The sequence below is a fragment of the Austrofundulus limnaeus genome, unplaced genomic scaffold (genome assembly GCF_001266775.1).
Source record: "Austrofundulus limnaeus strain Quisiro unplaced genomic scaffold, Austrofundulus_limnaeus-1.0 Scaffold72, whole genome shotgun sequence".
Lineage (NCBI taxonomy): Eukaryota > Metazoa > Chordata > Actinopteri > Cyprinodontiformes > Rivulidae > Austrofundulus > Austrofundulus limnaeus.
The window spans coordinates 85,597-100,345 of NW_013952474.1; the positions used below are offsets into that span (position 1 = coordinate 85,597).

General features: G+C 38.3%; 1 protein-coding gene across 3 annotated transcripts in view; it reads right to left on the bottom strand.

The window, feature by feature from the left end:
* The window catches only part of cfap221 (cilia and flagella associated protein 221), a 38,756-nt gene that overhangs the window by 8,265 nt on the left and 15,742 nt on the right, over window positions 1-14,749 (bottom strand). For all 3 annotated transcript variants that reach the window (XM_014010651.1, XM_014010650.1, XM_014010652.1), the window contains 11 exons: window positions 11,175-11,286; window positions 10,918-11,038; window positions 10,681-10,789; window positions 9,609-9,684; window positions 7,474-7,560; window positions 7,127-7,222; window positions 6,948-7,035; window positions 5,931-6,034; window positions 4,644-4,724; window positions 1,440-1,547; window positions 915-1,079 (listed from right to left, as the gene is read on the bottom strand). In XM_014010651.1, coding sequence (XP_013866105.1) covers window positions 915-1,079; window positions 1,440-1,547; window positions 4,644-4,724; window positions 5,931-6,034; window positions 6,948-7,035; window positions 7,127-7,222; window positions 7,474-7,560; window positions 9,609-9,684; window positions 10,681-10,789; window positions 10,918-11,038; window positions 11,175-11,286 — 1,147 coding nt within the window. The remainder of the gene's footprint in view (window positions 1-914; window positions 1,080-1,439; window positions 1,548-4,643; window positions 4,725-5,930; window positions 6,035-6,947; window positions 7,036-7,126; window positions 7,223-7,473; window positions 7,561-9,608; window positions 9,685-10,680; window positions 10,790-10,917; window positions 11,039-11,174; window positions 11,287-14,749) is intronic.

Here is a 14,749-nt window from a genome sequence, read left to right on the forward strand (position 1 = left end):
GAAAATGGATGGATGGATGGATGGATGGATGGATGGATGGATGGATGGATGGATGGATGGATGGATGGATGGATGGATGGATGGATGGATGGCGCATCAAGTGTGTCGAGAGCCTCCTCTGCTGGTCTCTGTTTAATGGTGGATTAAATAAAGAAAGTGGCTTTGCTTTATTTACTGAGAGCAAGAGAACGTCACGCTCACCAGATAATAAAGAGACGTTCTGAGTTTGGTGAGTTTCACCACACAGAAGCTTTGTGCTGACGAGGCTCAATTTCAGAAATATTTTTGTCCCGAGCTCCGTTTGATGAGCTGCTGACCCACATCAGTGCTGACATCTCCTGCCAGGACACTGACTACAGGCACTGGATTTCAGCTGAAGAGCTCCTGTCCATCTGTCTCAGGTTAGTGTTGCATCATTCAGGTAGTCAGAAAAAGTGTAACTACGTCACATAGTGGAGTTTCTCTGATTGAGTGACATTTTGTGTCAAGCTGCAAAACTACAGATTTTTCAGCTCCAGCTCCATAAACGCACATCGAACTCTCAAAACGTGCCGCAGCACTTCCCAACGCCCCTTGATGTGCGTCCACCATAGACTTTGCATAAACACCTGAGGGCCCTGACGCTCAAAAAAAACATATCATAACTGTGTTCTGATAGGCAGAATTAATATAACTGCTAGGCAAGCACAGGAATTAGAAAAATGCTAGCAACAAGGAGAAAAGCACCTATATTTAGCCAGTGTGAAAACACTAGCTAAGAGCCAACATTAGCTACTTGCTAACAGAAAGCAGCAAAATGTTAAATAAAGCTATAATTAGTGTGACYTTAAGAACTGAACGTATTAAAATAAAGTAGTAGAATGGTAAAAACAGGAACTAAAATCCAAAAGGTGACAATAAGGTAATCAGATTACAAAGATACTGAGAGGGTTTGCAGGGACCGGTCTGAGCAAAGCCTCAGGAGCTCTGATGGAGGACTCAGCAGTGTCCTTCAGCTCCTCACACTCCTCTTCATCCTCTGCTTTCAGCTCCATTATTCTTGGCTCTTCGGCCTTTGAGACGACAGGCTGCAGCTCCTCCTAAAGAAGAGATTTGAAGCGAGCGCTCAGGTCTTTTAGAAGCTAAGTTAGAAGATTTGTACGATTTTATGATAAAAGCCAACAGGGATCCCCAACTAGTTTTAGCATTAGACATAATCTGATAGACATAAAATGGGAACCAGAAAACCTAGTYAATGTCATCATTTTCCTGGTTTTCTTTGCGGCGTTAATAAAATGGTGCCGTCTGTGTGACAATATGTATCTTTTTTATTTATAAAAACTAAACAGCCCACAGTATTTTTACAGTCTTTGTTTACAGTTGAAGTTAATGTTTATCAAATAATGTCTAATGTTACAAGTAATTGGGAATCCCTTTAAGCACAGATGCTGAATATTTACTGAAGCTCCGGTGCGAAGAGGCCTGGCCAGAGTTGTCGGAGTGTAGTTGTTGAACGCCTCCCAGGCTGAAACGGGTCGGTACCTCATAAGCTCATAGTGCTGAGGAACCTGGACAGCAGAGAACATGCTTAAAACYTTAAAACAAACCAAGAGATGAACCCGTGTCTTTTAAACTTCATYTTYTGGATCAAAACGTATTTAATGTCTYCAGAGACCAAAATCTTTTGTTTATTGATTCAGTTTTGAYGTATGAAATATATGAAAAGTAAAAAGAAAAGTGGCTCCTAGAAAAAAATGGTGTTTATTTACAAATTGGTGSCTTGAGACCAGTATTTTTCTCTATTTGAACATTACTTCAGCTCCTTTTGTCACCTGCTGCTTTAAAAACCTGAATTTTATTTCCCGTTTCTTTAAACACTCAAACTTCAGATCAATTGAAAATCTCTCAACACCTGAAAAAAAAATCATTTTCAGTCCTACARTGAAGTGAGCGTCTCCAACACTTTGTTTTTTTAAAAACTGAGGAAGAATTCTGGAGCTTTTCAACATGAACCTTGTTGCTGCAGAAAAATAAAATGCCACCCTGCTACTCCATCTGACAGGATTCATATCAGACGTCTGCAGATTTTATACTGTTTTTCTTCTACTCAGTTAAACAAAATCATCATGAATGATTTGATGAAGCATGAAGAGATTGGAGCAAACTGCTCTAAAAGTTTTAAATACTGAGTAATTTATTTTACCATGAGGTTCCTCTCCACTCAGGTTCTGCTCTTTATAGAGTCCCTYTGCTTGACTGTATCTGTTAGTAAAATATCTGATGAACAACTGGACGGATTTTAAGGAAACCCACAGAAAAGATGTCTATGACAAATCTGTGGAGTCAGTCTCATTCAAGATAGACGCCACAGCTGATCGACATAAAAAATAGCTCAAACCCAGACAGCTGTATGGATATTGAGCTGAGGTTTGATGTGGTGAGAACTGAGAGTCATTTTCAACACAAACTCGGAGTGTCATCTGCACTCAGTGTTATGTTCAAGATTTGTCTAAAACATCTGTAACATCATCAGGATCTTAGTTTAATCATCCCCTTCACAAAGACGGCTTCCTTTACTCCTCTCTCAAACCAATGTTCCTCTCTATCAAGGATGAGAACATCCTCATCTCTGAAAGAGTGACCGCTGGCCTGTAAATGAGTGTAAACAACAGAGTCCTGCCTGATGATGTTGATCTTTTGTGTTGGCTCATTCTTTTGAACAGTGGCCGCTTTGTTTCSCCGATGGTCACAGACAGTCCTCCTGCCTGGCTCTGAGCAGACAAAATGAAAGAGTTCTTGGGGAACTCTTCATGGATCCCAAGAAGCTCAGAACACTAAGTGTTTCAGACCTCGTGTCCTTCATCCGAGGGACGCCATCACGTTCTTAATAAATTTTTAAAAATCAACTCCTGCCCAAACGTAAAAAAAAAATGTTCTGGTTCTTAGAATGATGCAAGGTAACAACTGGTTGGCTCTGATGCTGTTTATTTTATTTTTGTGCTTCTCAKACAGCCGATCTTCAAATGTAACATCAATTTGCAGCATTCAGTAGCAACAACAGTAGTCCAGCATTAATAGTTAGTAGTAGGTAGCTGTAGTTTAGTATTAGTAGTTAGTTGTAGCAGTAGCAAAAAGGTTCAAAACCTTTAAACAAGCAAAAAAAATGCCTTATCTCAAAATCGGTAAGTGATCCATAAGTTAATGATTTCACACAACTAATTTTTCTTTTACCAATTAAATTATTTTTTCCATAATTTTAATTTGTTTAGAATTATTGATTTAACTTAAAGTTCTATTGTTATCAAAATCAAAATTTCACATCAAATTACTTTCTTGTTTAAACTCAAATTATCTACAGCCCAAACACAACATAAATGTCCAATTAATACCATCTACTTGAAKAAATAACCCTGATGACATCACAATTCCCCCCCAATTCATTTGTCCTACCCATGTCTTCTATAGACATCTGAACCTTGAGGTGAGGTTTTTTTCCAGCACCCTTGTCCTACTTTCCTCCTCTTACCGTCCTGATTGTTCGGTTTATTAACATCACCTGGTGCCTCCAGTCAGTTCCACATTCCTGATCTGTCACTGTTTTTTGTTCCAGCAGGATCCTGCTATTAAATCTGACGATGCAACAGACGCAAAGGTTTGAATAAAACTCAGTGATTTTTTTTGGGGAGAGCAATGGGCTTACTTACGAGACCTCCACTCATTTGGGTTCTTAATCCATCCCCACTTATCAATACCAAATTATCCTAAAGGGGGCAGGGAAAGACAGAAAAAGTTTGAGAACCATTGCTTTCAGGGGTCTCCAACRTTTTATTTCCCTTAAGAGCTACTTTCACAAAATGAAATTGTATAAAAGCTACTTTTTGCAAAACTCAAACCACTGGAATAAGCTTGATTTGCACAAAAAACATTGTCTTCAATTCACATGAAACCACCACAAAGAACACTGAATTAACACAAATGTGCTTTTTGTGTTTATCCATTCATATTATATTGCATTTCACACTACTAACTTAAGGTTTAACTGCAACAGATTTGTGCACAAATAACGTCAGGTGACGGGTCTACAATTTTTTTTTTCGCTTTGTAGACTCCTGCAGGGAGAAACCCCATGCAATGATGTATACCGCAGCCGAAGGGGTTTCCCAGGAGTTTGGCACAGTGTGTCTCGAGGGGCTATGAAAGGTGTGTGCGAAAACGAACACTGAACAACCACTTAACCACGAGTTGTCTGCCAATCGACCACACTGAGCCCTGACTGTTTGATTGACAACCAAGAGGAAGGGACATCAATGGACTGATTGGAATTAAATGAAAGTTTATTTGGCCAGTGACAAATTAAATTTTGCTTCTAATTTTTCAAAAGCATCGAAGAGCTACTTTAAATGAGCTTATGAGCTACTGGTTGGAGACCCCTGCTATAAGGAGTGATGTAAATAATTATAAATGTATGACGAATGAATGAAGGATGAGGCTGCTTTTTGAGGGAACTTTTCTCTTCTGTGGGAGAACATCTGATCATTGTCTCCTGCCCTCAGAAAAAAGCCCTTAAATAAACAGCTGATTTTGTGTGATTACATAGTTGAATCCAGCACAGCGTTTTGATACAAACCCAGAAAGAAACAACAGGTATTGAGGTAAATACGTACTTGAAGCTTGAAGAAAGGGATMTGTGTTGTCACAGTCACATTGATGGGGTCCGCAGGCACTTCAGCCAAATTCCTGAGAGTCTGGAAACATCAAGAAGACAAATGGAAGTATTTGTTCAGCTCAACGCTGAGGACCTTCTCTCTCTGTCTCACTCTGCAGGGCATCTGAACAATGAAAGATTTAATCTGAGACTTGAGTCTCTGCTTCTACAGTTTGTTCTGAGATTTCTTTCCTAATCGTTTCATGTGTCCGACACCAAGAGCCACACCCAGCCAGGTGGGTTAGGACTTTAATTACACATGATTTATCAAAAATATTTTGTTTAAAGTGATCAATTATACCAGACATATCTGAGAGTCAGAGTCTTTACTTAAMTTGGAATTTACTTAAATTTTCAGGGTTTATTTTTTGTAGATTTTTCAGTCATTTTCATTTCAAATGTATGTAAATTTATGCCTAAAACTGGTAAAACTATGCTCACAACTATAGTAAAATGAGGAAAAAAAACTTTATAACCACCAGCACTGTCTTTTATTTAAAAGACATCAACATTTAGGCCCAGTTAACAAACTCAAATAATGTTTTAATCAGATGTTTTTGTGTCTTCGTGAACATGGTTTTAACAAAAATGCTGCAATACCCATACAGTAAAACTAGGTGGTGACAAAGTCCACATCAACACATGAAAAAACAAAATAAYAACATTTGTACTCTGTTGAAACACTCTACCAACTAAATTTTAAATAAAAGATTTCTCTCACTACCTGCTTCCATGGTGAAGTGTTCATGTAATTGCCTGAGTGTTTGTGTGTCCGGTAGCAAAAAAATGGGTTTCACTGAACTTTCTGAAAGTCATCATTGGATGAATATCTACAACCAAATAACTGTTTTAAAATGACTGCCGCAGCCAATCAAACATGGCGAACACAAAAATGGCAAAACTTAAGCTGATTTAACAGTATTGAGGTAAAATTTGGTGTGGCAGTAACTGAGAGTCATCCGCAACATGAATGAAAAAAAATTACAGAAGATTTAAAAAGCCAAAAGAATGGTTATATAAGTCTTTTATACACAACTTGTGTTAATGGTTACTTGTCTTGTTTAAGTATTTTGGGTTTAAACTTTTTCTATGTTAGAATTAGGGAACAAGTCATAGCAAAAATGTTTTCCTCCTCATTTATCCAGACCCAGAACTTCTTAAAACKAAATTCTACTTTCCCAGAATTTGTAGGAACACTGGCTTCATGTCTGGAGTTTCTAAGTTTGAAGCTATGTGTGGTACCCACCGAAGGATCATCCTCCTCTTCCTCCTCCACAGGAAAGATGGGAAAAGATGATGGAAACACTTGGGCTGGAGAAATTTTAAATTTGGACATTTTCTTTTCCTGAACTAAAACAAATGAAAAGGTGACAAAGRGGAAAGATCAGGTCTTCTACACATTTATAAATCATTCATTTTTTTAAATATTGTTATCATTTCTGAATGCTTTTAACTAGCATAACTGCAGTCTTTCAGTTTTTGGTCTTCCTCTGACTCTACTGGTGTACCCCAAGGCTCTATCCTCGGGCCRCTCATTTTCATTACCATCTTCTTCCCTTAGACCATATTTTTCATAAATRATGTTTCCATTTTCACTGGATGACACCCAGACCTACCAAACCCAGCCTCCCTCCTTCCACCCTGACTGATTGCCTCAGTGAGCTCAATTACTAGTTTTCTTACAATTTTCTCCAACTAAATGGACCCTTGACTCCTGTCAATGCAGAGGAGCAACAGTTCTACTCTGAGCTCCTCAACCTAAGTCTGAGTTTGATCACTTTAAGAAGTATTCACAAGTTAGACAGAGCTATAACGATTGGCTGATTTGCCACYGATGATCCCACCCACCTTCCAATGAAATCAATTGAAAACTAATAACAGGTTTGCATCAGCCCCACCAGTCGTCTGGCGTTAGCTTCTGCTAATTTTTCTTAAATCTGTTTAGTATCAGTAGAGCTAAGATTCTTATTTAGTGGATTAGTGGTTACTAGTGAACCTAATATTTTGGTTAGCTGTGCCCACCATTGACCACTACTGACCGAAGCAACACCCTCATCACTGAGGGCTTTTCATGCCAAAAACACRCTTTCAAAATTAAAAAAAWTTTATATGGGTGTCATCCTTGACGGCTCACTTTGTATTCTTTATCTGTWTCAATATTGACACCTGTTCTACTTAACGTCACCTTCTCAATATTAACCACCTCCATTTACCCCATTATGAAGGTTTCACTGACAGAGTTTAGTTGCAGGATATTTAAAACCTTTCGGCACTGAAGGTGGGTTCTTCAAGTTGCTTGCTAGTTTCTTTAAAGAGGCCAGTCTCCGGTTCATGCGACACCTGATCACCACCTGCAAAAAGAAATTTGTTGGAAGTTGTTTGTAGTTATAATCACAGGTAAGGCATCAGGTGAATTGAARAGATGGCTGGGTGCTTGTGTACCTTGCGAGATGCCTGCTGAAACAGTCTGATGGKTCTTTGTTTCAGCTCCCACGGAATACTGGTGTAGAATTGAAAGGACGGTGCTCCTACAGGGGTCTGGAAGAGTATGGATAAAACATTAACACAGTAATTCAATATAGGGACGTTTAGAGATAAACAACAAATATCATACAAGATTTAATCCTAAAATAAATAGTTTTTTATTCTATAATCATCCACAGAATTAATTAATTAATTAATTAGTCAATTAATTCATTCATTGTTTCAATGATTGGCATTTAATGAATGTTTCCATAAAGACTCCTGGAGACTTCCAACTATTTAACACATAATAGTTAAAAAATGACCTGTCCTGCATCTCGAATCACTCGTGTAGAGGAGAGTTTAGTTGGTCCAGAGAAGTCTTCATCCTGGTTCACATCTTCTCTTCTGACCTACAACTCATTAAACCAGGGGGAAGAAGTAGAGTGTGAATTATACAATCTGTTAGTCTGAGGTCAAATTGGCAGCTGCTTCAAACAACATAAAAATATTAAATCTGCTGTGAATTGATCCTGCTCTACTGTACTAACAAGCTCATGATTAAATGTTCATACCTATTTAACATAACCTCTTCAAAACGGACAGGAGTGACTGTCGTGTAACAAAACTTTTTTTTCTTTTTCATTTCTAACAGACAGGATTCTAAAGTGGTGCTTTGGAAGTCATTCTATCGTAAAAACAAAGACTTCCCATAAAATACTTATGTGTGGTGATACGAGGCCATAAAACAAAGAGTGTGTGACAGAAAATGCCTGTGTGTGTGGGGGGGGGGGGGTTTTTGGTGACATTTGGGGGCAATTTTAAGACAAAAAGCTTACCTTTGGGGACAACTGGTGCATTTGGGGACCTAAGTTGAGTCGCTGTTTGGTTTAAATGTCATTGGTGAGTTGGGGGTTGGGTTTAGGACCAAGGTGTGAATTGAGTTTAGGTTAGTTTTAGGGTCAGGTAGGTACCTGTGAGGTTAGCCTTAGGGTTTGTGGTCAGGGTTAGACTGTAGGAATGTAATGGAAGTCAATCAAAGGAAGTCAGATTTAGGGTCAGAGGAAATAACAACTACAGACAACTCATGTTTATTAACCAAACTACTGTAAACACAAAGGAATTCAGGAGTTTGGTAGATTAAAGCTTTATTTTTTAAATAGTTGATGTGAGGAAAATGCAGCGCCTCAATGGAGAGTTTTCAGCATCGGATAGGACTTCAATTTCTGAATAATACATATAAAGCTGTCCCATTCAGCTGCAAGGCTTGGTTCTGGAACCGCAGTGAAATATATGCTAAGCATTTGGTTTGTGTGATCCCCAAAAACACGCTGGCTCTTAATTCTACTTGTGCCGATGTCATCCAGCCATGCGATAGCTGAGATTTTTCCATGAATTACACACAACTTTATGCAGCTATTTATAAACAAATCTGTTGTCTGCATCTTGTTGACCTGAGGAATCGAGGAATCATCACAGGTGAATTCTTCTCAAGTAWTCTGCTGATTTGTTTTCTCCTCACAGAGAATGAAAGTGACTCTTAGACAATTCACACACATTTTATTCTCCTTGACTGTGTGTGCATGTGATCTCTGACATGTGTTTATATCTACACGTCACAGAAATAAAATAAACTTTACAGTTTACATCAGATTGAGGTTGTTTTGATCATTTTTGGTGTGTTTTCTGTTTTCATGTCTGTGGTTGTACACACACATTCTCAGGGCAGGTGAAAGGTGTGCGTTGTTTTTTTTTTTACACATTTTCATGCAATGTTGGTTTTGATACATCCTGACGTCTGCGTGGACGTTTTCTTCTGATGTTACGCACAGTTGATACATGAGGCCTCAGTCGTCCTTATGGGGACAAAACTCTGGTTCTAATATGGTGGAACTCCAATTGTGGGTTGGGTTTAGATTTAAGATCAAGGTGTGAAGTGAGTTTAGGTTAGGTTTAAGGTAAGGTATGTGTTGTGGGGGTTAGGTTTAGGTCAAGAGGTCAGGGTTAAGCTATAGAGACAACAGGAAATGAATGGAAGTCAATACTTGGTCCTAATAAGGATAGAAATACAAATGCATGTGTGTGTTTGTGTCACAGCACAGGCGAAGAAGGAGATGAGACAGGAAGTGCTGTTAAGTGTCTGTGAGAGTTCTGGGGACAAACATTAACCCATATTTCAAAGCTGAAGTTGTTTTGGTTGAGTGTGCTTTATTTCCATSGCAACGCAATAAAAATCAATCATTCACCAAAAGACCGAAGCTTTTTTGTTGTTGTTGTTGTTGTTGTCACTTTTGTCCCAAATGTGACATTTGGTTTGGGACTTGTACGCCTGAGGGAGCATAGAGTAAATGATTAACTAACAACTGTACAGGCTCAGACCAGAGAATCTGTTCTACAACAAAGATTTAAAGAAAAGAAGTGAAAGGATGAGAGTGAGACACACAGAAACCTCTCAGCTCACCGTGTTTTCATGCCGAGCCTCCAATATCTGCCGCCGGGTTTGTTCAGACATGGGGTCCATGCCAAGGTGAACCTTCCTGTGTGAATTAAATCATTAAAGAAAAATACAAAACTGTGAAAAAAAGTGTGATTTGTCTCTGTCAGACAAAATCCTGTACCCATGCTTTTATTTTCTGAATCAGCTAATTTGCATTACYACAGATCTCCCTTTAAGCAAAACTRCAAACTGCTATAAAGGATAATATCTTTCACTGTTTTGTTTAATTATTTGATCAGATAACCAGAAAAATGTGCAAACTCTGACAAGACTGAGTTTTTTTATTTCCAAACAAAGACGCTCTTTAAATTTCAAAAACAAAATTTTGCAGTTTTATTCTATCTTTTTTAATCTTATGATAAAGGTGTTATGTCCTGTGGTGTTGAATAAAAATTTAAAAATCTGTTTCTAGCAGCTTTCTTTCAACAGGGTGAAAGGCTCAAGACAGTCTTTTTTAAAAAACAAAAAAGAAAATGAAATAGTTAAAAACCCCATCAAAAATTGGGTGAGGGGGCCTATTATATAAGTTGTGTCCAGAGCAACATTTTGAAAGCCGCCATATTGAATCAGGGCAAGCTTTTCCCCAATGGGAAGATGGTCATTGGTCAAGTAGCATATCACCTGTGACAAGCAACAAAAGCTTTGAATTTTCTGTTTTGAGAACCTCGGAACCACAAGATATATTGTACATCTAACTGCAATCCATTTCTGAGACAATCCTGGTCTTCTTTGATATGCTCATACATTTTATACCTTCATCCAATATGGCGGCTTTCAAGATGGCGATCATGTTCTGGACATAGCCTAAAAGATAGGTCCCCTCACCCGGTACTTGCTGGGGTATTTAGACATTTCATTTTCCTTTTCATTTCTGAAATAAAAGAGTGTCCTGAGTCTTTTGACTCACTCTGTAAATTTACTTCTCTGAAATTTAAGTGTTTCACTTCAGTTGTTCACTTTATTGTTTCATTTAACCACTGAATATCTTATACAAAAAGTAACTGGATATTTCCTGCTAGCATATCGTCGGGTTTACCTTTTGAGGCAGTTGGCTTGTTCCTCCCTCTCAGACTGTCTGAGCTTTTTGATGAAGAGTGCCTCTTTGATCTGCCTGCTCTGCTCTCCGGTGCTCACGCTCCATAAGGCTAGAGGAAAAAGAAAGAGTGGTAGACTTTGTTTACAATTCTAAAGAGGTAAATAAATGGGACTAAAAGGATACGAAACGGGTTTGATCGTATTGAATGCGAGGGTAAACTCAGCGGGAAGCATCTACCTTGTCTGAGGTCTTTTGAAGTGAGTTTATTGACGTCTTTGATGAGCATCTTAGCCACCCCGGCAGGAGTGCAGACGTCCACTGAAGGAGTCACTCTGTGTTTAACATCGCCCCGATCTCTCTGTGTGTAAAGACATGAAGGATAAAACATGTGGAACGCATCAAAACATCACAATCTTTTCTTCTTCTGTCCTTCCAAGCAGGTGGTGACACCCAGCAACAGCGGAGGACCTCTCTAATTTGACCTTTGTCCCCACCTGTAGCTTGTCAGCGTCTTTGCTCGAGCTCTGTCTCTTATGTTGAGGAGGTGGTTTGGCGGCAGGCGGGGGTCTCTTGTTTTCTGCTGGTTCCTCTTTCAGCTGAAAGTCACTGAGACYAATAAAGAAACAGAAACTAAATATGAAGAAGTCATTTTAATGGCTGACATATAACTTTGTAAAATATCTGACATTAAATTTAAGTTACTAAATAAATAGAAACAAAAAATGGATTAAATAAAGCAAATAAAAGATATTTAAAATGCCAAACAGTGTAGCACATAAAATAAAATGTCAARGGATAAATAAATAAAGCAGAGGACTTTTTTCTTGTCTTGTAAAAAAAAAGTGCTCTGTCCTCTTTGGGTTGGGGGTGAGGTTCTTCCTCAACTTGAGTACTTTAAATCTCTCTGCAGTTTGTTCAAAGTGAGGGAAGATGGTGCAGCTTCTGCAGTATTGTGGACTCTGTGCCGGTCTGTTGTGGTTCAGAGCTGAAATGTCGAGCTRTCTGTTCACCTGCTGGTCTATGTTCCTACTCTCACCTGTAGCCGTGGACTCTATAGTGGCTGAAATCTCAAATACAGGAGGTCCAAATGAGTTTTCTCTGCAGGGTAGCTGGACTCTCCCTTAAGGCCTCTGTATGCTCGATCCAAACTGGAAAAAATGACTCTCATTGTTGACAAAAATTGTGTCATTTTGTTCACAGCTTAAAGTTTTCAGCCCCTTTTTGTCACAACCTGCTAGGAGAACTTTTCACCGCCCTCCACATGAGAACTTGCTGTGTGGGCGTTTGTTTGTTTGTTAATGCTTAAAGTTCTCTGAAAAAAAATGTAGCTGTAAATGAATGTATAAATCAAGTTGTATTACCTTGGATACAAAATAATGTTGCAGAAATTTAGGCTTAAGTTGTATGAAAGCATGAGCATGTAGACCGGAGTAGACCCAGTTATGGAACAATTTAATGAATGGATGGATTGATCTCGCCTACATAAACAAGGSTGTGCAATGAGGTCACCTGTCAAATGTTTCCCCTATAATTTTTACAGTTACGAGATGTTCCTAAATAAACTGCCATCATCAAACACAACAGCTTTAAATCACGACTGATCCGGCGCATCTGAGTCAACATTTATGTGAGGATTTATGACAAAGTGTCCAGATCAGATAGTGTGAGATTGATTATACGGATAGAAAAATGCAGAAGAGACAACAATCATAAAACAACCAGCAGAAAGAGAATCTACAGTGTTTTATGGAGACCTGACAAATTTACTTTCCAGTTTTGAAGAGAAAAGCCTGTAGATACTGTACAATGGAAGTCAATAAGAGGTTGGATTTCTGCACTCTGAAGGGGTTTAAGTGAAAACTGTGCAGTTGTGAGAGACTCATACAAAAACACCAATGATTTGATGTCTCATCTGCGTAAAAGGTGTAAAGATTGTGTGAAAAAAGGAAGAGTTTTGCTCAGTWTTGGAACATTTCGAGAGCTAAAACKTGTGATAMCTGWAGTAAAATCTTCTACAATCATAAAACTTAAAGATCAAAACACCAGTTCAGCCATGTAAAGTCTAAWTTTCTGCTAACTGAGATATATAACTGAGTTTTTGCACTGGAATTGACTAAATCCATTTTGTCTACGCTGAATGACGTACCAATACTAAATAGCTGCGTGTTTTGATGCATTTTCCTCGTATGAATTCTGGAAGCAGAAGATTAATGGGAGTATGTTGATAAGGGTGGGTTAATGCTTACGCATTTGGCATCCTTAATTATCGGGTGATCGTAAAACCAGCAAACATCCACATCAGATAAGTCTGTCAGAAGTCAGCGATGGGTCCAGAGGAACATTCCTTCCGTGTTTCACATGCACATATCTTATCACTTGGTTCCACTGTGGGAAACAAAAATCACGGGGAAGGAGTTTTTCTATGCTAAACATCCATTAGGAGGCATATCTGTTTTGATATCGGTGCAGCAGCTACCAAGTATTTTTTCATGAATTATTAACTTTCTGTGGAGATAACASCAGACGGTGCAGGGGAAGAAGCTGCTGCTGCTGTGGTGTGATGGATAGCACCCTCATTCTCATGGGAGCAGAATTAAACATTAGGGTTTGTTTTGTTTGTTTACTTTTTTTATTTAACGCGGGCTGAAAGAATAAATGAGATCTACAAATCGGCACATTTGCAGGAAATCCAGCTGCATGTATTAGCAAAAAAATGTTTGGTTGCCAGTGTTAAAACTGAGCAATTTAACAGGATTTTGTTGTTGTTTTGTCAATTTTGTTTGCTTGTGCAAAATAAACCCATCCTTCCTCAGATAGACCATTTCTGCTGACAGTAGGAAGTATTTGATATATGTGACCCACCACATGGAACCGAGGATTAAATTTCAAAGTGGTTTGTGGAGAAATAGGCAGCTATTTGTTATTGGTTAAAACTATTGCACCAGTTTCATTTTGTCATAATAGAATGAATAAATACATTATCTACAGTCATTAGATGGAATATCTGAAATATAATCTTAAAGAATTTTCTGAAGTCCTTTTTTAAACAGTAGCTACAAAAAATATTTTTTGCAAGTTTGACTGCAAACTTGAAAAGATTTTTTTTCTCCAGCTGGTAAATCTATCAAAACTTGGGGGTTCCTCTTTAAAATTATATGAGAAATTCCTCATAAGGATAAACAAAAAAATTTGGATTCAGGCCAAATATCAATGAGTTCCTAATTAACAAGACAAACCAAGCCTGGAACTGCTCATGATATCAGGATAATCAAGGTATTAAAATGGAAAAAAATCAGGAACCTGAAAATGTGTTCAAGTCATCTTGACCAGATTTGACAGTCCTCATTTTGATGTGATGAGTCACATATGTCAATTATATTCTTATTTTTACACAAAGTCATATTGTGAACAGGTCTGAGCAGTGATTTTGAATATAAAGTCTAAAACTGACAAATGTGAGTTAGAGGGCAGACTGAGATGGTTTGGACACGTCTAGAGGAGGCACAGTGGTAGGCCTGTCACAAAAAACAATAAATCAATTAATCGTGTGATAAATTAAATTGAGGAATATAAATTAAAATGAAGACAATAATTTGCCTGTTTCTGTTCTCTTCGTGTCTCCCTCTTTTTTCCTTCTTAGCGTAAAGAGGAGTGTACTCTGGTGTCAGGTATTTGTCAGGAGCGTGGTCTCTAACCTCTGTAGCATGAGAGCCTGTGAAAAGGCCTTTATCCAGAGGAGGGTCCAGTTTTCTGATGCCTTCACACAGCTGGTGGTGCCTCGGGATTACCGACAGTTGTTTTTTTTTTCTTTTTACACTGTGTTAATGTAAACTTCTGTAAACAGCAGTTGTTAGTATATCATTAAATTATTTTAAACTGGTCTCCAACAATATTATTGTTTATCACAATAATTTCTGAGTCAATTTATCGTCCAGTTAAATTTGTTAACATGACAGGCCTACACATTGGGCCTCATGCAAGAACATTGTTCGTATTCTTCTCCTAAATTTCTCTTACTTTTGTTCGTACAAAGGGTTCGTACGAACATGTCACGTCAGATTCAACAAAC